This window comes from Macrosteles quadrilineatus, unplaced genomic scaffold (genome assembly GCF_028750875.1).
Source record: "Macrosteles quadrilineatus isolate MER2022 unplaced genomic scaffold, UCM_ALF_1.0 Scaffold_2__2_contigs__length_208266976, whole genome shotgun sequence".
Classification (NCBI taxonomy): Eukaryota; Metazoa; Arthropoda; class Insecta; order Hemiptera; family Cicadellidae; genus Macrosteles; species Macrosteles quadrilineatus.
This window is the reverse complement of record NW_026542595.1, coordinates 146131289-146151809: the sequence shown is the minus strand read 5'-3', so window position 1 is coordinate 146151809 and position 20521 is coordinate 146131289. Positions and strand designations below refer to the sequence as shown.

At 33.7% G+C, this 20521-nt stretch overlaps 1 protein-coding gene across 1 annotated transcript; it reads left to right on the top strand.

Annotated features, from left to right (window-relative positions):
* Positions 1-58: 58 nt before the first annotated feature.
* On the top strand, positions 59-15997 carry LOC128986437 (cytochrome P450 4V2-like). The gene is made up of 13 exons (XM_054406810.1): positions 59-147; positions 711-894; positions 1209-1327; positions 4019-4103; positions 4655-4840; positions 5524-5599; positions 7569-7701; positions 10351-10417; positions 11051-11142; positions 13281-13349; positions 14007-14175; positions 14820-14999; positions 15466-15997. Exons 1-13 carry the CDS (start codon positions 145-147, stop codon positions 15624-15626), a joined length of 1524 nt encoding a protein of 507 aa, XP_054262785.1. The 5' UTR covers positions 59-144; the 3' UTR covers positions 15627-15997.
* The last annotated feature ends 4524 nt before the right edge of the window (positions 15998-20521 follow it).

Sequence of the window (20521 nt, the reverse complement as noted above, 5' to 3'; positions counted from 1 at the left end):
TAAAAGATAAGAGACTAGAATACAGTAGTTACAGTATCACCCGCCATACATAGGAAGAACCATTTGTAGGAAAGAACCAGTATTGGTTGATATTTTTGTTTTACTGTTGGAGTTCCTTAATTCAGCCTTCATCAAGAATCCACCATGGTAAGCTTGGTAAAATTGTTTGAGCTTTTTGAGGAGAAAAGTTTAACACTTATTTTATTTTATCGTGGGTTTTTGATGGGTCCGATTTCTAGAATTGTAATTAATTATGTAAAATTAGAAACTAGCTTTATTATTGCTGAGGAAATGATAAATGTATGTTGCCAATTCAATCTTTCTAGTATAGTACTAGCTATAAGTTTTGTGATTTTCCAAGGGCTATACATAGTGATTTCAAACAGTTGTAATGCTTGCCTGAAAATCATAATGTTGCCTTCAGTTTGATTCCTGAAAAAGTCAACAGCTTTTTTATGGTAAAAGCTGGACACAGAGCTGTCCTTGATCGTTGGAATTTTAATAATTTGCCCTGGATAGAGAAACAGCTTATCTTACCCATGTAGAACAAATGTTTCAGATTCTGAGTCAGTAACAAAAGTTACACAGGCCATCTCAATTTAATCATCTTTGTATTCAAAGTGTGACAGTGCTTTATGAAGTGATTGAGTAAATATTGCCTTGTGTATATATGTCTACACTACTTGTAACTGCATAAATGGTATGTTTAGTGGAGTCTCGTTCTGGTTTGTGTTTCCCTGGTTCTACTTCTTGTCCTCTTGGATGCATTGTACCGAAGGAAGAACCATCGTCTGCAAGAGTTGGCTCGGAAGCTGCCTACCCCCTTCCCCATCCGACCTCTCATCGGCACTTACTACTGTCCTTCGGATAATTCCCTCGTTTATAATTCAGAAAGTATATGCATTTTATTTTAAGTCGATATGTAACTAGCGTATGAGAGATGTAATTAATATAACTATATTTATTTGTTGTCATCCATTGGTTCTAATGATTCCTAAACTACAAATTTTCTGTCAATAACGATTATACCAAGTATTAATTTTACCACTATGTCAAAATTTAGATTTTTTAATTTTGCAAAGACGTTTAGAAAAACATACTTAAAATAATTCTAGCCTTAAATTTTTGTTTATATCACAAAATATACGGTAGTTAAATGTTATGTATTAAGGGTATAAAAAGCTGAAATACATTATGTCTGCCTCCAGCTTTTGCCAAGCATGTCATCGAGGTTACAAGGCTAGCAGCGAAGCACAAGTATAGTGTGTTTTGTGACTGGATCGGTCCAAAGCCCCTGATATTCATACAAAAGCCAGCTGATATCCAGGTAATTGCAAACATCAATAAGAAATACCCCTGCTGCAGCAAACCTCTTGACTAAGCGAATTTCCATTTGCCTGAATTGATTTTCAATTAAAATCTATTAAATTACATTTATGTTTAGCGAGTACCTAGGTTTGCTGCTACAGGGAAACTAATAAGGTGTAGTTTTGACATTATAAGATGTGGAATTGCCCCTGAACTGGTTTATAACTAATATAATGGTTTAATTTTACCTTCAGTCTCCAGTTCAAAATAAGTCGATTGCGACCTAGGTTTCAGCACGACGTTGTGCTGAAACCTAGGTCGCAATCGACTTATTTTGAACTGGAGACTGAAGGTAATTAAACCATTATATTAGTAATAAGGTGTGTTTTATATTAAAGTAAAAAATAAATAAAATTTGATCAAAATATATCCATAAACAAGTCAACTACAACATTTTACAATATTCTCAATAAGAATAACATGGGAATTTAAAATGAAAATTTTTTTAAGCTCTTTGAAAAGGTCTTGAGAGAAATTATAAATTTTGTGTTTTAAGGGTAAAAAATTAGAAAAACCCATTTTTACCCCATAAAGCCCCCCGTTAAACCCCATTCCCATGGTTCAATCATGCTGTTTTGCGAACTCATTCAAGTTTATCCTGCCTTACACCTTTGAACCAAATTTTATCAAAATCGGAATAAAATTACTCAAGTTATCGTCTTCACGGACTCACATATATACTATAAATAACTACTATATATATATAAAAAAGGCAAAGCCCTCACTGACTGACTGACTCACTCACTTATCACTAATTCTCCCACTTCCCACTAACCTAGGAGGCTGAAATTTGGTACAGTGATTCTTTAGGCATTAAATAGGAAAACGAAGTAGTTTTTATTCTGATCGGACTCTAGGGCTCCGCCCCAGTGGCTCTGGAGTTTCCCATATTAACCTAATGAGTACTCATATTTAAATGGAATTAATGAATCTTAACAGCTGTTTCAATTAAACAAGTTGGTTTGGTTCTGTTCTATGATGTTCAATAGCATTAAAGTTACAAGGATTACCAACCGAGATGCAGCACACTATTATTATTTTTTTTTATTTGACAACAGCTAATTTCAAACCGAAAGGTGAGTGAGCGTAGCGAACGAACTTCAACCTGGAGGTGAGTTAGCGTAGCGAACGAGCTAACCTGAAGGCAAGTGAGCGCAGCGAACGAGCTCCAACTGTAAAGGTGAGTGAGCGTAGCGAACGAACTTCAACCAGGACGTGTGAGCGCAGCGAACGAGCTCCAACCTAAACGTGAGTGAGCGTAGTGAACGAATTTCAACCAGGACGTGATTGAGCCATGCGAACAAGCTCACATATGAAGTTAAACGGGGCAAAGCCCGCGGGTACAGCTAGTATATATATATATATATATATATATATAAATATGAACGAATAGTGTTTTGGCCTCTAGTGACTTCAAAATGAAAAATTAAATCGGTCCCGGGCCTAGGTCTTACCATGAGATCTACGGTAATAGCTACTTCCCTATAGGGAAATTCGCTAAAAGGAATGATACAAACAAACTTTGCATTTAAATTACTGCAAATAAGAAGACACTTAAAGTATATTTCATCAATAGGGTGTAAAGTGACTCTTTTTGAGTTTAAATTTTAGGATCAAGGGAAAGACGATTTCGGAAAATAAGCATGGGTTGAGAAGACACTTTTTGCCTATACTAAGATGTTTTTAGCCATTTTTCAAACATTAATTGGAGGCTGAAAGCTAAGTATTGCTAAGTCCATGCCAGCTGTCATCGTCATTAGGGGACCGAGCAGGTTTTATGCGGCCCTATGGCTGAAAATCTGCTGTTCACTTGTATACTTAAAACATTAATGTATCCATATATACATTGCAATGGACTTGTTTTGTCACCGCTGCTTAGCAACTATTATTATTTTTACTGATTCCTATATATATTTCACATAACCTTAAGTTGCTGTTGTGTTGGATGACTTGTTAGTGTGCATACTCTATAGGCCTATATTTTCTCAATTTCGTATAGTGTGGTGAAAAATAGCGTTCTCACTACGGGCCGAAAGGGTTTTGCAGCTCTAGATCATAAAAAATTATCTTGAGCCAGCAAAACCTTATTTTTGGCCCTAGGTACGAAATATACTGCTTCATCATATTGCATCATTAATCAATAAACTAAACTAGAAAACAAAAATACTTTTCAAGATAACAAGATACAATTTGGGTTATTTGATGGTTATTAGTTTATCTCTTATAGAAATGTGCTATTGGTTTGACCCACAGGGAGACCTAAGCTAGGGACCGTCATAGAAGGTCATTTTCATATTCCCTGATAAATTTTTGACAGTATGTTTATAACTATGTAATTTTATGTCTTTTTGTGTTTGAAATGTTTTATAAACAACTTTCCTTTCTGAAATGTCTTAAACCGTATTTATTACACTTGAAATTATCATTATTAATCATTACAAATTATTATTGTTAATAAGGGATTGGTTTTCTAATGCGGTGATGAGAAATTGAAGTAAAAATATGGCCCTCTGTAGTTTTAACAATTTAAATAGGGGCATTATACACCTAATTCATTAAAGAATTCTAAACCTCTTTAAAGTTTCATTATAGATTTTCTGATATTTTCATACACTTTACAACTGACATTGTATTATCTTGTTTTGAACAGATTATTCTAAACAGTTCTAAGGGGATCTTTAAAAACTACTCGATAATAACATTTTTGTTCGGCCAAGGACTTCTTACTGCTTCAGGTAAGTCATCATTACTTGTGATACAAACCATACCGAGTTGAAAGTATTTTTTATTATAAATTGTTCAATTGAATCTGTGAAAAATTCACTAATATATGGTGTGTGTTATTTTTTAGCTTAAAACTAACCACTCCCAGTGCAACCAAACCAAGGGTTTAAAAAGCACAAATGGTTTTCAAAATAGTTGAAAGTTAGTGTTAGAACTTGAAACCAATTAAATGCAAATTTTAATTGAAAATATGAAATTTGAATGCAAAGTAATTTTACTCTTTTGCTCTCATTAAACATTACTTAATTTTCCTTATCAGATTTTATGATTCTTTCGCTTCTGTTTTGTTTGAATATAGTGTTTTTTTTTATTGTGGGACTGATGTCAACAATGAGCTAAACTTTAAAATCACTATACAATTTTAACTTTCTGTCTAACTGAATAATCAGATTCCACCTTAAATGATTTTATTTATAGTTATTAATATTGTGTCCCCCTCTATAGGTATACCTCTCTCTTAATATATTTTTTTACATTCTTCAATTATGTTTTTGTTTTCAAGGATCAAGGTGGAAAGCAACAAGACGTTTGATCAGTCCTTTATTCCATCCTCAAAATCTTCAGAGATTGGCGCCTTTGATGAATAAAAACGCAGAAGTTTTAGTTGGTAATTTATCTGGTCTGGTGGGAAAAGGTTTCACGGATGTTTTTGACCGTGCTTTAGGCCTCTCTGTTAGGTCCATATGTGGTAAGGATATCACAAACATATTATATGTTTTTGATTAAAAAATCTTCCGTATTGAATAAGTGTCTTACACTTAAAATGATAAAGTACCGGCAGTGAAATGTTTACACAATGGAAAGCATACGTAAGCAGTAAATAGAGGATATCCGCTTCAACTTTCTAATTCTTTGGTTATGGGACAAAACTTTTTTTGTTATTTTGTCACCCAATAGTTTGAAATGGGTGCCTGCCCAAACTTTTCTTGACCCAAATTATCCTGTCTAGATCAAGCTTACAACTACATTATGAAACAAAACAATTGTCAGATCAAAATGAGCTTATTTATTATTTTTATCTCGTTTTAAGTATAACACTAGACTTATTAAAATTTAAATATATTATTTTTATGGACATCACTCAAAAGAAAAGCTTCTTGGATTAAAACACTATTATAGCACTAAAGCCGGGTTTTCCTAGGCGCGGAAGTGGAGAGCGGAGAGAGGAACGGGGAGAGCGGAGAGAGGAACGGGGAGAGCGGACTCCACTTGTCTTAGATAATTTAATGTTACTCTGTTTTCCTAGAAGCGGAGCGTAACACCATGTTAATCTCTTTTCCGCTCTCCGTGTTCCTCTCTCCGCTCTCCGCTTCTGCGCCTAGGAAAACCCAGCTTTACAGAATGAAAACTTAAAAATTATCATCTTTTCAGCCCTTGTGTTTGGTACTGACGCAGTTTGTGAGCTTAATAACAAAACATTTGACTTGGGTTTGGAATGTGTGCACAGGTAAGTTTAAGACTAATTGTAAATACAAAGGTAACTGAAATCAAATTGCAAACACTAAAGACAAATTTGAATTTTGAATTTTCGTTTCAAGTAAACAATAAAAGAAAAATGAGCCACTACAAGTAGTACTTTGGTGGGTAAATGGAACAATTGAAGATTCAAATGGCAAAAAAGACAATACTTGTTCCCCCAAAATTAATTAGTGTAGGCGTCAGACTAGAATCACATTGTAAATTATACCTCTTCCTAATGTCTATGTAGGAGAGTGAAAATTTAAAAACGTACGTTTTCATGTCCCTGGCCTTTTACTTCGTAGATACTGGATTTGTAGTTTATTATTATGTGTTTAATAAATTTTGAAGACGGGGGCAACATGTTACACACATTTATTTGGTTTTAAATAGGTTCTAGGTATTTTTTTCGTATTTTTAAAGTCTCGAAATTCACGACCATGACGTGTCCCTAGGGTGCATTTTCCAACTTTCACGCTGTTTTTAGACTAATTATTCATGCCGAAATATATAAAGCCATATTTTTATGTCATCAATGGTTATTAAACTTACAAAAAAGGAGCATATTATAATTTTATTGTCATTAAAAACTGACTACCATGACAAAATAAGTCTGTCCCTCAATTTGGCGTCACGACCATTTGGGAAAAATTGTCAACTTTGGAGCACGACAGTGGCAAGCCTGGCGTCGATGGAGTCAGTTGGTTTTAGAGACTAGTTCGGGGTGTATGTCAGGATTGTAGTGCCGGTCGTTTCGAGTTGAAAGGAGGAATTACAAGATTAATAAAGGAAAGATTGGGTTTTTTGTAATTTTGGTGTGTCCATGACCGTATGTAGTCATTCGATGAAGTAGACATGGTGTTAATTTTTGTTTATAAGATATTTCAATTGCTAGATTAACCTAGAAGTCCACTTTGTATCCTCGAACATGAGGTGCAGGGCTACCGCCAGAACAGAGCCAAATAACACGTAATTTCACGACCATCGCGGGTTTTTTCACGACCAATCCAGCCTTATGGATTATAGTGTGTTTGGTCGTGACAATAACTTTAATATAATTGTAAATTGAACAGTTTAGTTCAATTGAAACACATATTTTTATTATAACTAACAGGATAATTGAAGGATTGTTTAGAAAGATTTAGATGATTCCAGACAATTCACGACCGTACCGCTTGTCCCTGACCATCACGTTTATGATTTCTATCATAAAAATTTCAAAAATTAAAATATCGTCATATTTCAATGTTTTATACACAAAAGAAGCACACCTCTATACAAACATAACGATTTTTCGGGTCTCAGGTAAGTTTTTTCAGAGTTATACAAACTTAAAAAGATTTTATTGGCTTTTTTCAATTTTTTGAGTTTTTTTATTGTTTTCTAGAAAAACCAAATATACCAAAAGCTCAGTGACCTTTTTATTGTATAATGGTCATAAAAGTAAATAAGTTTATAGCAAAACATAGTTATAAAAATAATATTAACTATTTTTAATATTCATTTAAACGTCCGTTATGGTCGTGACAGGATTTTGCGTTTTTCCACTAAAGATGCTCTTTTAAAAAGAAACTACCAAAGATATTGCGTTACCATGGACATTTTATGAAACTTCAAATGTTAATGAAATAAAAATAATAATAAAAGTTTTGAAAAAAGGGGAAAAGAATTTGCAAAGTGCTTTTCCTGAAAACGTACGTTTTTAAATTTTCACTCAGGACTTTCTATAATTTAGCACCTCAGTTCAGCTTTTGTGAAGTAGAGATAATTTGTTTGGGTTAATGGTCAGTGTTAAATTAACGGAAGTGCACACTTTAAGGTTTTTCTTACAGCTTGAACTATCACTGACAGTTAGTGAAAGAAATTAAACTCCCATACATCGTAATCTGCAACTTCAAATTGCTAAGCTAATAAAAAAACATTTGTAATATTTGACTAAAACATGAATGTTTATTCAGAGGAAGTGACTTGGTGCAGGCCCGAGCATTCAGGCCATGGTTGTGGCTGGACAGAGTATGGGAGTTTATGTACAACCGAGCACTTCGGGAGTTCCAACATACTTGGGAACAATTTGTGTCACAACCTGTTGAGGTATGACGGTTTTAAACTTATTCTTGTGTTTTACAAATGTGTGAAACTAAGAGATTTGTGTTATCTCCGTTTGACCAAAATGATGACATTTATAAACTGTTTAGATTTGTTGTATCTTAGTTTAGAGACAAGTTTATCAATAATCTATTAATAGTAAATTAATCCCTACCCCACTATGACCTTGATATGAATTTAGTTAGGATCATAAATTTTAATCATCTTATAGATCCATGATTGACGGAAATAAATTATTAAAATAATCTTCCAATATCCGTAGCTGGACTGTGTAGTGATTTAAATACAGCAAAGAGCATTAAGTCACATAGTAAAAGGCAAAGGAAAGTGCGGAGGCATAAAATATTGGAGTTGGTCTTAAACCAGTAATGCTTGGAGCCATCCCAGGTTGAAGAACTTCAGTTTCACTAAAGTAGCTACCTGATTGTTGTTGCCTCTGTTCTTGAATTATAGTTGTATATTACCCTACGTACATTTGAAAAAAAACCAGGACAAAACTAGGAAAACAGAAAAAAAAACGGCAACACAACACAGACCAAAGCATCTGCCTGACCATAAACCTGGGAAGTCCCTACCCTCATCGTCAAATCACCATTAGTTCAACACCCCCAGTCCAAGAAATAAAACAGTACAGGAATGGCCTCCGTCATAGTGTTACTTGATTGACCAGACTGCAATAGTGACAATGTAAAGCTGTAAATATGAGTATAATAGTGTTTGTGTAACTGGCCAAGCCAGTGCACACAGAGACAGAATGAGTCACACAGACGAATCGACTAAAATTCACTCCCCATAACTATCAAATTTGTCAACGCACCCTGGAATCTGTCCGCCTGCCAGAGTTCACTTGAGTTTGCAGACGTTTTTTTTTTTTTAAATCGCCTCTCGGTGAATATTCCTTCGGACTTGCATGATTATAAATGTTACGTTTTTAAAAGTTTTGATTAATGTTGTGAGACGTCATCATGTTCTTTGGGATCCACATTTATCAACTTACCGAGATAGTAATCTCAATGAATAGGTGTATTCCCAATGATTCCTATTAGACACTGAGTACAAGAGTATTAAATCATCATTACTAAAATTGACGTACTCCCCTAACCACGGAATGCATTTATGAAAATCACGGTTCACAACACTGAAGAAGTGAGGAGGGGTGAGGGAGAAGGGAAGAGCTAGTCCACCTGCTAACGGACTCCTGCAGCTTTACAACATAATCCGTCTGCATGTAGGAGTCTGTTCTCATGAGTCATTCTGTCTCTGTATACAGCCTTAAGTGTGATAGGATAAGAAGATCCCATAAAGATGCCACACAAGCTGTCAAAATGTACGTAGGGTAATATATCGAACAGTCAGTGGTAATATAACTAGAATGCAAGAACAGAGGTAACAACAATAAGGTTTATAACAACTTTAACCAAGACGTTGCCATTGAGAAACAGCCTTCATTGATCATTGCGCTTTTAATAAATGATCCTGAGCAATGAAACAGCTGTAAGATGTCAGTAACTACATGGATCATCCTCACTCCATTCTTCTCTTACCTAGCATTCATTTTCAGCTTAAAATACCCATCGTGTGCGTCGTCGTCTCATAGAATTAATAATTATAGATGATTCATAATTGTACTCAGTAATTTATGTACAGTATATATACAGGGTGTTGAAAATGTCTGGAACCAACATTATATCTGGTGAGTGGTTAAAGAAAAACAACTGATATTTTGTATACGGATATACTATGGGTTTACCTATCTTTTGGTGCCTTATGAAATTTTTTGCCACTTATAGGGAACGTCCCGTAGAGGATGCAGTAAAAGGTTTTAATGGAAGCCTATGGTAAATGATACATCATTTTAAAGGCCAATTTTTTCTGAGTAAGGAGCCACAAGTTTCATCTCAAAAGGACCATCCTAGCAAAAATGGCGACGGTTTGAAATTTAAAAACCCACTTATAGGGAACGTCCTGTGGAGGATGCAGTAAAAAGTTTCAATGGAAGCCTATGGTAAATGATACATCATTTTAAAGGCCTTTTTTTCTGAGTAAGGAGCCACAAGTTTCATCTCAAAAGGACCACCCTAGCAAAAATGGCGACTGTTTGAAATTTAAAATTCAATTATTTTCAAAAACTTCAAACAGTCACCATTTTCGCTAGGGTGGTCCTTTTGAGATGAAACTTGTGGCTCCTTACTCAGAAATAAATGGCCTTTTAAATGATGTATCATTTACCATAGGCTTCCATTAAAACTTTTTACTGCATCCTCCACAGGACGTTCCCTATAAGTGGTAAAAAATGTCATAAGGCACCAAAAGATAGGTAAAACCATAGTATATCCGTACACAAAATATCAGTTGTATTTCTTTAACCACTCACCAGATATATTGCTGGTTCCAGACATTTTCAACACCCTGTATAACAGTAACTTCTTGTAGTAGAATTTGAATATCAAAACTGAGAATATCTACTCTACTTGACATGCATAAAGATGAACAATGATTCATTATATTTACTTTTGATTATTTTTCAATGACCAAAGGTATGTGTTTTAAGCTGAGTGCAGTACTGACAGCCAAAATGTATTTGTCAGAACTTAGTACAAAAGTTTAATAGTGAAATGACTGTTTTTGATGCAGATTATTAAAAGGCAAAGATTGACAGACCATAAAGAAGATGAATCTGCAGATTCTGGGAAATTTAACGGTATGCCATGCAGGGATTTCTTTTGTTAAACTGTTCCAGTGAATTGTTTCAGTGGAACTTAATACCTTAAGCATAACATGATGACTTACTCAAAAAGATACATAAGGTAAATAAATAAACTCTGATTCTTGTTTTTAAAAGCTTGTTATCCCCCATTAGGAAATAGTAAATTCTAAAAGTTTTAACTAGTTAACTGATTGTTTCAACAGTAAACTGTTTTGTTTGGTCGGTGAAAGATGAGAGTCCAAGAATATGCATCAATCAATATAACTTATCACAGTAAATACTTAAAAAAGTGTTTGAAAAGTTGTTTGAGCTGAAACAAAATAATAAGTAAATTAAGTTACTTCAACAACTATGTCCATTAAGATATTTTTGGAATTAGTCCATCATTTGCTCAGCTGAAATACTTGAGTTTATTTCTATAAGCGTTTTATTTTTTTATTGTAAAATTGGCAACACCGCTACACCTACGCTTTAATATGTGAATTAACTTCATTGCCTACTAGTGTGCAAGGTACAATAGCTTATATAAAGACCTACCTAACGTTTTCTTAGGCTCGGTGAGAGATCTGCATTGTGTTGTAATTCTATATCTGTGAATATTAATTTGTTGTAATGATGTTGTACCAGATGTATACTCCCCGCTAAGTGTGCCTGGCTTAGTTTCTGAAGCTTTCAGTCCAGCTGATGTGGAATGGGAGATGAAAACTTTTGTTGGAACGGTAATAATGCTATGTACTTTTAAATATGGGTTATTCCAAAAAAAAACATATATTTCCACCCATAACACAAACTCCAAAATTTTGCAAAAACAATTCCTACTTTCTGCATATGTCCCCCTGCTTTGTCTGGGTTGAGGACTTGAGTTACCCCTTCAGGTTTTTCATGTAAAGGGCAATTTGTTCACTATACAACCAATAGTGTAAGTTGCAGCTCATAGTCACATGACTGCTCTATGACCTGTGTCCACTTTGATTCCAGATGTTGCTCCTACCAAACAAACCAGAATAACAAAACCCACTTCTTACAGGGGAGCTGCATGCCACCTACTGTTCTTGTTGAATCAGAGCTAAAGGCTTTAAGTATTATGCATTTATATAACAATAATTTTTTTTTTAATTTAGGCACAGAATCTCAAAACCTGAATGTGATATGAGTTCAATATTTTCACAGCCAGCAACAAATAATGTCTTAAATTCGATATGCTTTACTGTAATACTAATCTTGGAAAAAATTTTATTTTGAGTGACATTTTGTAATGTTTTAACACATAGTGTTCTCATTTCAGGTACGGTTGTAGCTATTTTCCCCCAATATGATGTTGCCTTGAAAATAATTAGGGAAGAGAACTAATGAGTGAAAATTTAAAAACGTACGTTTTCATGTCCCTGGCCTTTTACTTCGTAGATACTAGATTTGTAGTTTATTATTATGTGTTTTAATATTTTTTGGGACGGGGGCAACATGTTACACACATTTATTTGGGTTTAAATAGGTTCTAGGTATTTTTTTCGTATTTTTAAAGTCTCGAAATTCACGACCATGACGTGTCCCTAGGGTACATTTTCCAACTTTCACGCTGTTTTGAAACTAATTATTCATGCCGAAATATATAAAGCCATATTTTTATGTCATCAATGGTTATTAAACTTACAAAAAAGGAGCATATTATAATTTTATTGTCATTGCAAACTGACTACCATGACAAAATAAGTCTGTCCCTCGATTTGGCGTCACGACCATTTGGGAAAAATTTTCAACTTTGGAGCACGACAGTGGCAAGCCTGGCGTCGATGGAGTCAGTTGGTTTTAGAGACTAGTTCGGGGTGTACGTCAGGATTGTAGTGCCAGTCGTTTCGAGTTGAAAGGAGGAATTACAAGATTAATAAAGGAAAGATTGTGTTTTTTGTAATTTTGGTGTGTCCATGACCGTACGTAGTCATTCGATCAAGTAGACATGGAGTTAATTTTTGTTTATAAGATATTTCAATTGCTAGATTAACCTAGAAGTCTACTTTGTATCCTCGAACATAAAGGTGCAGGGCTACCGCCAGAACAGAGCAAAATAACACGTAATTTCACGACCAAAGTTTCACGACCATCGCGGGTTTTTTCACGACCAATCCAGCCTTATGGATTATAGTGTGTTTGGTCGTGACAATAACTTTAATATAATTGTAAATTGAACAGTTTAGTTCAATTGAAACACATATTTTTATCATAACTAACAGTATAATTGAAGGATTGTTTAGAAAGATTTAGATTATTTCAGAAAATTCACGACCGTACCGCTTGTCCCTGACCATCACGTTTATGATTTCTATCATAAAAATTGCAAAAATTAAAATATCGTAATATTTCAATTTTTTATACACAAAAGAAGCACACCTCTATACAAACAAAACGATTTTTCGGGTCTCAGGTAAGTTTTTTCGGAGTTATACAAACTTAAAAAGATTTGATTGGCTTTTTTTCAATTTTTTGAGTTTTTTTATTTTTTTCTAGAAAGACCAAATATACCAAAAGCTCAGTGACCTTTTTATTGTATAATGGTCATAAAAGTAAATTAGTTTATAGCAAAACATAGTTATAAAAATAATATTAACTATTTTTAATATTCATTTAAACGTCCGTTATGGTCGTGACAGGATTTTGTGTTTTTCCACTAAAGATGCTCTTTTAAAAAGAAACTATCAAAGATATTGCGTTACCATGGACATTTTATGAAACTTCAAATGTTAATGAAATAAAAAAAATAATAAAAGTTTTGAAAAAAGAGGAAAAAAATTTGCAAAGTGCTTTTCCTGAAAACGTACGTTTTTAAATTTTCACTCTAATATGTACTCTCTGCTTTTCCTAGGGAACAGACTCAATAGCTGTCAGTTTGAGTTCCTGTTTGCTAATGCTAGGCAAACACCAAGATGTCCAGGTATGTTATATTCAGATTCACTTTAGTTAATTTCATAAATTGAATCCCTTCATTGCCTAATACATCAGGCGAAAAATCATGAGACGTATTTGTAGCAAAGCCAAAAAAATTACCTAAGAATAACTGACTTTTGAACAAAGCTGCTGTGGAGAATTATGTGTAAAGCCCGATTCACAATGAAATACACAATTGTTCGCAACAAAATGTTTAAAAATTGTTTGGCAACGATTGTTGTCAACGTACCACATACCATCCACTTTCATATTAAAAATTGTGTCCTTTATCGTTTGGTGTAATTCTTTAGGTGAGCTATGGACTTCAGGCCCAAGGCATCGGATCCTAGTACCTGCTATTATGTTGTATCAGTACAGTTTACCCTCAAACTGTATCGGCTCAACCGTTGCTTTGCTGGATATTTTCCACGCACAGGCCTCTGTGGCCCACGTAACGGGCAAATCCAAGGTTAAAAGAGGCCGCCTACCTTTGAGAAAAAAAGCCAAGAAAAAGTTTACTACCTTTGCTCATGCAATGTGTATGAATTTGAAGCTTGTCCATATATTTAATCTAATAGAACAGATTTATTTTAGTTCACATAGTTCTTGAAGTGTTCAAAGAGTTCATTTTAACTAGGTTTTAACAGTTTTTCCATTTTTCAAGGAAATGCTGTATCAGGATATCATAAGTGTGGTGGGTACCGAAGAAAAGGACATAACAGTTGACGACTTGTACAGACTTCCATACTTGACCCGGGTTATAAAGGAAACCTTGAGAGTTTGTATGGTCTTGCCAGTTGTCTCCAGGACTCTTCCTGAGGACATTCAGTTGGGTAAGAACAACAAAGGTCTATAGAGGATAAATTGAAATTGTTATAAAAGTAAAAAAAATTTGCAGCTGCGTGGATTATATGCATTTTATATTTCCATCTGATATATCAATCAGATATTTCCATGTTCATTAAACTATGAGGAATATGGCGGCTTTTAAGGCCTGTGTTGAGGTTGAAATGATCTGTGGTTAAAAGTTAAACCGCTTTTAAACCTGTTAAACTAGTAGTCCATCCAGAGTATACTTACACCACTGTTTAGTTGTTTTTGCCAATTTTAGATAAAAGTTTAATGTATTTGAATACAATTCACCAAGCAGTTAACACTAAACCTATAATGTCTGTTTACAACTTCAGCGTAACATTATTTTATCAGCAATAATTACATTGTTTCTCATGAAAGGTGAGGAAATCACAGGGTAGCTGTCAGGAAAATGATTGATAAATTAATTATGTAGCCTATAAAACGCATAACATGAAACCATTGATGTGAAAAATCCATAAGGACCAAACAACATATAAGTCAAAATACACACTGCATTATCATAAAAAGCAGGTCCTAAAAACAAAATATCAAACTGTGCAACTCACTATATAACAAAAGTTGAACTATAAATATTTAATTGTATTTATAATATAATTTCCAGGTGAATACAAACTTCCCAAAGGTGCAATGATCTTCCTCAGTCTGGTCGGATTACACTTTGACCCAGAAGTGTATCAAGATCCTCACGTGTTCAACCCGGATCGATTCACCCCGGATCTCGTAACTGAAAGGCATCCTTATTCCTTCCTTCCATTCAGTGGTGGTCCAAGGAACTGTATCGGTAAGAGTGATAAAATTAAGGGTAAAATCGTACAACTTGGTATGCTGTTTAAATTAATGTACTGTACACTTGTACAGTAGCCTAAATCGATCAAAAGTAAAATGGAACATATACAGAAATGCATCCAACATATGTGTGTGTTGATTCTTATAGCTGTCAATAAAAACATTTAGTAAACACTTTTTTTAGGCAGACAGGTTGCCGATCTCTCAGTTATAACTTGAAATACACTAACTGAGGTAACCTGCATGTCTACTGTTTTTGTGTAAACGCCGCTTAACTTACTTTTGTCGAAGGTAAAAAACAATATAAAATTAAAAGGAAAGGTTTATAAATACATGGTTTAATATAGCCAAGTTTTGAAACCAAAACCAACACTTTTTTATACTGTAGCAACTGTTTTTTTTCTTCTATACATTACATTACAACTCATAGACTTGTCTGACTTATTTTATTTTCATTTCAGGTAAACAATATGCGTACATGTTACTGAAGATTGCACTAATACACATTCTGAAGACATTCAAAGTTAGCAGTGATTGTGACCTAGAAAATATGAGATTTGGTTTCGTTGTAACTCTGAACAATCTGGATGGTTATAAAGTGGCTTTTGAGAGGAGATCGTAAGAAAAAATGTCAATATATGTATTATGTCATTACGTAATTTCAGTCAAAAATAAAATTTTGCTGGTGTAGCGATAAATAAATCTGTAAAATTTGGTAATTGAGTGATACTGATAAATGGTGTACTGCAAATTAAACTAGAAAAAGTTGGAACTTTGCTATATAGTCAACCCTAGTTTGCTAGTTCAGTGCTATGCGACGATATATTGTAGTGCATATTTTTCCAAAAAGTGTTATGGGTACAGTATGTTATGTCATGCTGGCCCGGCTTTCGATGTTTCGATGACTTTCTATGTGTGAGTTTAAATGGGCATATTGGTTGACTCGGTTGTTGTTTCGAAACAGCGATTGTTTCTTTTAATTCTTCATATGATCGAGACTGGATAATATATCGTTCCTTAGCACTTTTGAGTGCTAAAAAACTTTATTTTTACCGATTTTTTTCTCGCACAGTAGACTTCACCCCATGTTTGTTATGCCCTGTTATGTTATGGTTTTTGTTCTTTTTATATTTTAATGAGTTTAATTAATAATATTTCGTTAAACTATTACTTGACTACTTTTACTACCTACAGTTTGTATTGTCATTTATAATACAGTTTCTTAATAAATGAACAACTTTATTTTTACTATCATTCTCATCAAAGTGATGCTAACATTCTCCTCACAATTTAAAGATTTTTTTTAAATTTTACATATTGCGATGCTAGTCCATTCTTTAACAAAAAATAATTTATTTAAATTAGGTACTGTAGAAAAATATTTAATTTTCGATACCCATAAATTTTAAAAATAAAAAAACTAATGATTATTTGGTACTTCTATTAGTGGCTGTTGCTTTTGTCATGCAGCTCATTGACATTAAAAACTGAAATTGTTGGTTTATATTTACCTATGAACTTTTCACAAAGCACAATTATTGCAATAACCATTATACATTTTTTTTATGAGAATCTATGCAATCTATTATATTATTAAAGTGATACAATCAAATTTTATGTAAACGGTTAAGGCCATATACCAAATAAAAATCACATCAAAATGAAGCTTAGAGTATGTAGATTTGCCGAAAAGTATTGATATGGATGAATTTCCTAAGGGCTCTGCCCTACAAGCTGATTTCCAAAGGGCTACGCCTGGCATGCTTCTAAAGTTGAGATGATTTAATTTCACTTCTCGGCCTGTTGGCTAAGATCAAAGTGTAGGTTTACACTTTTAAATCCGTTTATATTTTCATACTAAATCATATAGAGTTGTTGTATTTTAAAACACATCAGCACCACTTTAATAGCTCTCTGGGTTACATTTCTTCCCGTTGCAAAGGACGGGTATAGCAGCTTGTATGTATTTATTTAGTGTACTATTTTTTTTTCACTCGCCCAAAATTCTATACTCTTTGCTCTGTTGAAATTACAGTATAAGTATAAAACTCGATCACTCTTTGTAATAATCTCACTGACTGGAATGCAACAAACCTACTGGAGATTAAACCTTCGACCTTGAATTCTCCCATTGAAGCATATATCACAACACACTTTTGACTATAAATTAGCTCATTGAAGTATCATGCATGAATAAGCCTAGGTACAAGGCCTAAATGGTCTGATACGATAGTTAACACATTGTAAGTCATGTACACAATTTATTAGTGTGACAGGCACTTTGTGCTGATAGATATGCAGCAATGGGGGGCACTCACCTTCAGATAGACAACATACTGGCCTATATAAACAGTATATGTTAGCATGTCAAGTTAGGACAGGATGAAACGTCTCTTGACAGGTTTCTATTGTTTGGTGCTCATATATTTGGATTACTGGTGTGAGGGTAAGTGTTTGATGAGATGATCTTTATTATCATCAGTTATTGCTGATAACCCTTACTACTTTAAGATCAAAATTGTTGAATCAATTAAGCAGTTAAAATATATAAAACACAGTTACAATGTATTATGTTTTTGGTGACCTTCCACAAGAGCAGGAAAATCTCCTGAGTTTAGCAAATATTTTAGTCTGTTGTCACCGAGACTCTGCCTAATCAGGTAAGTTTGTTACACCTGTTGCAGTACCGTACAAAAACTATTCCAACAGAATCATGTTTTCTTTTTAAGTAGTAAATCACAGTGTTGATACATCTGTAAAAATGTACTTAGCTTTTAACTTTTAACTAGTTGGTTGAGTTTCTAAAATTGATTCTAAATTTTCTAAATTGATTTTTTTTTTTTTATTTTGGTTTCTAAATTGATCAGACTACAAAGTTTTTACAATTTATATTCTAAACACTTCTGAAAAAAAAACCTTTGAAAGCATTATCTCATCTGCCAGATTTTATATTGTTGTCCAAACCAATTACCAACAAACACTGTGTAAAATCTGTCTGTATTATTGTTGTCTAGAGGCAAAGTGATGGCGAGGCAAAGTACCATATGAGGTAGGGAGAGCTGCAGATGTTTGTGTCTTTCCTATTTTAAACAGCTAAGGACTGAATTCACAAATAAATATATTCCCAATCCCATAACATAAATTTAAAAACAATAAAGTACAAAGTGTATTTACATCACTCAGGGTAACACTTTCCAAACATTTATTGGTAATGATAATCCAATAAAAAGTTGACATAAAAAATCTGATGATTTTTTTACAATGGGGAAATGCTTTATGCCCTGTCAGGTTCTAATGTTGATTTTACCATTGTGTGGAATCTCACCGGAATGGGCACACGGAAGGGACTAAGGCTAAAGGTGTAGTGACGTCATATCTCTAGTGGGTAATGTCTTCTCTTGAGGCGACACGATTACCGTTACGAAACGATGTGATTTCAGCGGCGTTCGTGGCATAGTTGGTAGCGTATCGGATTGGTGTGCAGGAGGTCCCGGGTTCGAATCCCGCTGGTAGCACTGACTTTTTGTCAACAAATTTTTCATATCAGCAAGTTTGGTTGGTTAGGTTAGGTTATGACAGTTTAATTTTATAATACTACATTTTAAAATTAATTTTATAATTAATTAAAAATTATAAGTAATTATTAATTAGATTTTTATCTTATATAGTTTTTATATTATCAGCAAGTCTGGTTGGTTAGGTTATGTTATGACAGTTTAATTTTAAAAATTAAAAATTTATTTTATAATTTTGAAACAATATTTTATAATTAAAAAGTTAATTTTATAACTAAAAAAAAAATTAATTTAAATTATTTCAACTTAGCAGTTCTAGCGGCGAACGCTGACACTACAAGATATGTTAGCCTTAGTCCCTCCCGTGTGCCCCACCGGAATCTCACCAACTACAAACCTATTGGTCCAGGCAATGGCATTCTTTCGAAAACTCAAATCAGATGGTATTCCTTCAGCTTTATTCTTATTTATTTGGTTTTAGAGATTTCAAGGGCGTTACTCTGTTCACTATACACTCTCTAGTCTCTACACAGCCAGCTAAACCCAAAATCTATCTATCTATCTATCTATCTATATATTAATAGGCAAGCATGTTTCTTTAAAACCTTTTTTCTCAGCTCGTGTGCATCGCAGGGAAAATCTACGCATACTGTTGGAAAGGTATTTTCCTGTAGATGTGCAGAATGCCTTTAAAAATTAAAATAGGCTAATAAATAAGCACAAAAAATTAATTTGAAAACTTCAAAAAATTAACATGGACCATATGGGTTGCCATGATGGTGACGAAATAACAACAAAATGTAAACAGAAAATCAAAACAAATAGAAGAAATTCCAATCACATGTTTTATTTACAGTAATCTTCTATCTATATATTAATAGGCAAGCATGTTTCTTTAAAACCTTTTTTCTCAGCTCGTGTGCATCGCAGGGAAAATCTACGCATACTGTTGGAAAGGTATTTTCCTGTAGATGTGCAGAATGCCTTTAAAAATTAAAATAGGCTAATAAATAAGCACAAAAAATTAATTTGAAAACTTCAAAAAATTAACATGGACCATATGGGTTGCCATGATGGTGACGAAATAACAACAAAATGTAAACAGAAAATCAAAACAAATAGAAGAAATTCCAATCACATGTTTTATTTACAGTATGGGGGGAAAATAGAGAAGTCTGTACATTAATTATTTTTGGTCGAGTTTCGACCACAGGACGACCACTAGTCTATATATTAATAGGCAAGCATGTTTCTTTAAAACCTTTTTTCTCAGCTCGTGTGTAACGCAGGGAAAATCTAAGCATACCGTTAGAAAGATATTTTCCTGTAGGAGTGCAGAATCCCTTTAAAAATTAAAATAGGCTCAAATATAAGCACAAAAAATTAATTTGAAATTTTAAAAATTTAACATGGGCTATATGGGTTGCCATGCTGGTGACTAAATAACAACGAAATGTAAACAGAAAATCAAAACAAATGAAAGAAATTCCAATCACATGTTTCATTTACAGCGTGGGGTGAAAAAGATAGAAAACATTTTGAATGAGCTATATTAATTTGTTATGGCCCATCAACTTTTTCAGGAACAAAAAGTTAGGTAGAAAATAGAATTTAAGTCATGCTTTCGGTGAATGGCTCACAGAACTACAGTACCGGTACAGTACATGTTTTTTTTTTATAAAAACAAAATTGCGACAGCTGGTCCATAGAGATGGGATGTCTACTTCATTATCCAATAGTCAATACGTGTAGATTACATGTTTTTGGTCGAGTTTTCGACTACTGGACGACCACTAGTAATATATTAATATGTGAATTAAAGGTTGTGTTAAAGCTCTTCTAGTTACCGCATCCTGTCTTTAGATCACAGTATTGGTCCTCCAAAACTCTGAGAGCAACTGAGGCCTTTCAGGGTAAAACAATTTGAAATTTTTTAAATGTTATCCAAAACCGAAAATTTAATCAAAAAAGAACAGTCTTTTTGAAACCTGAAACATTGAAT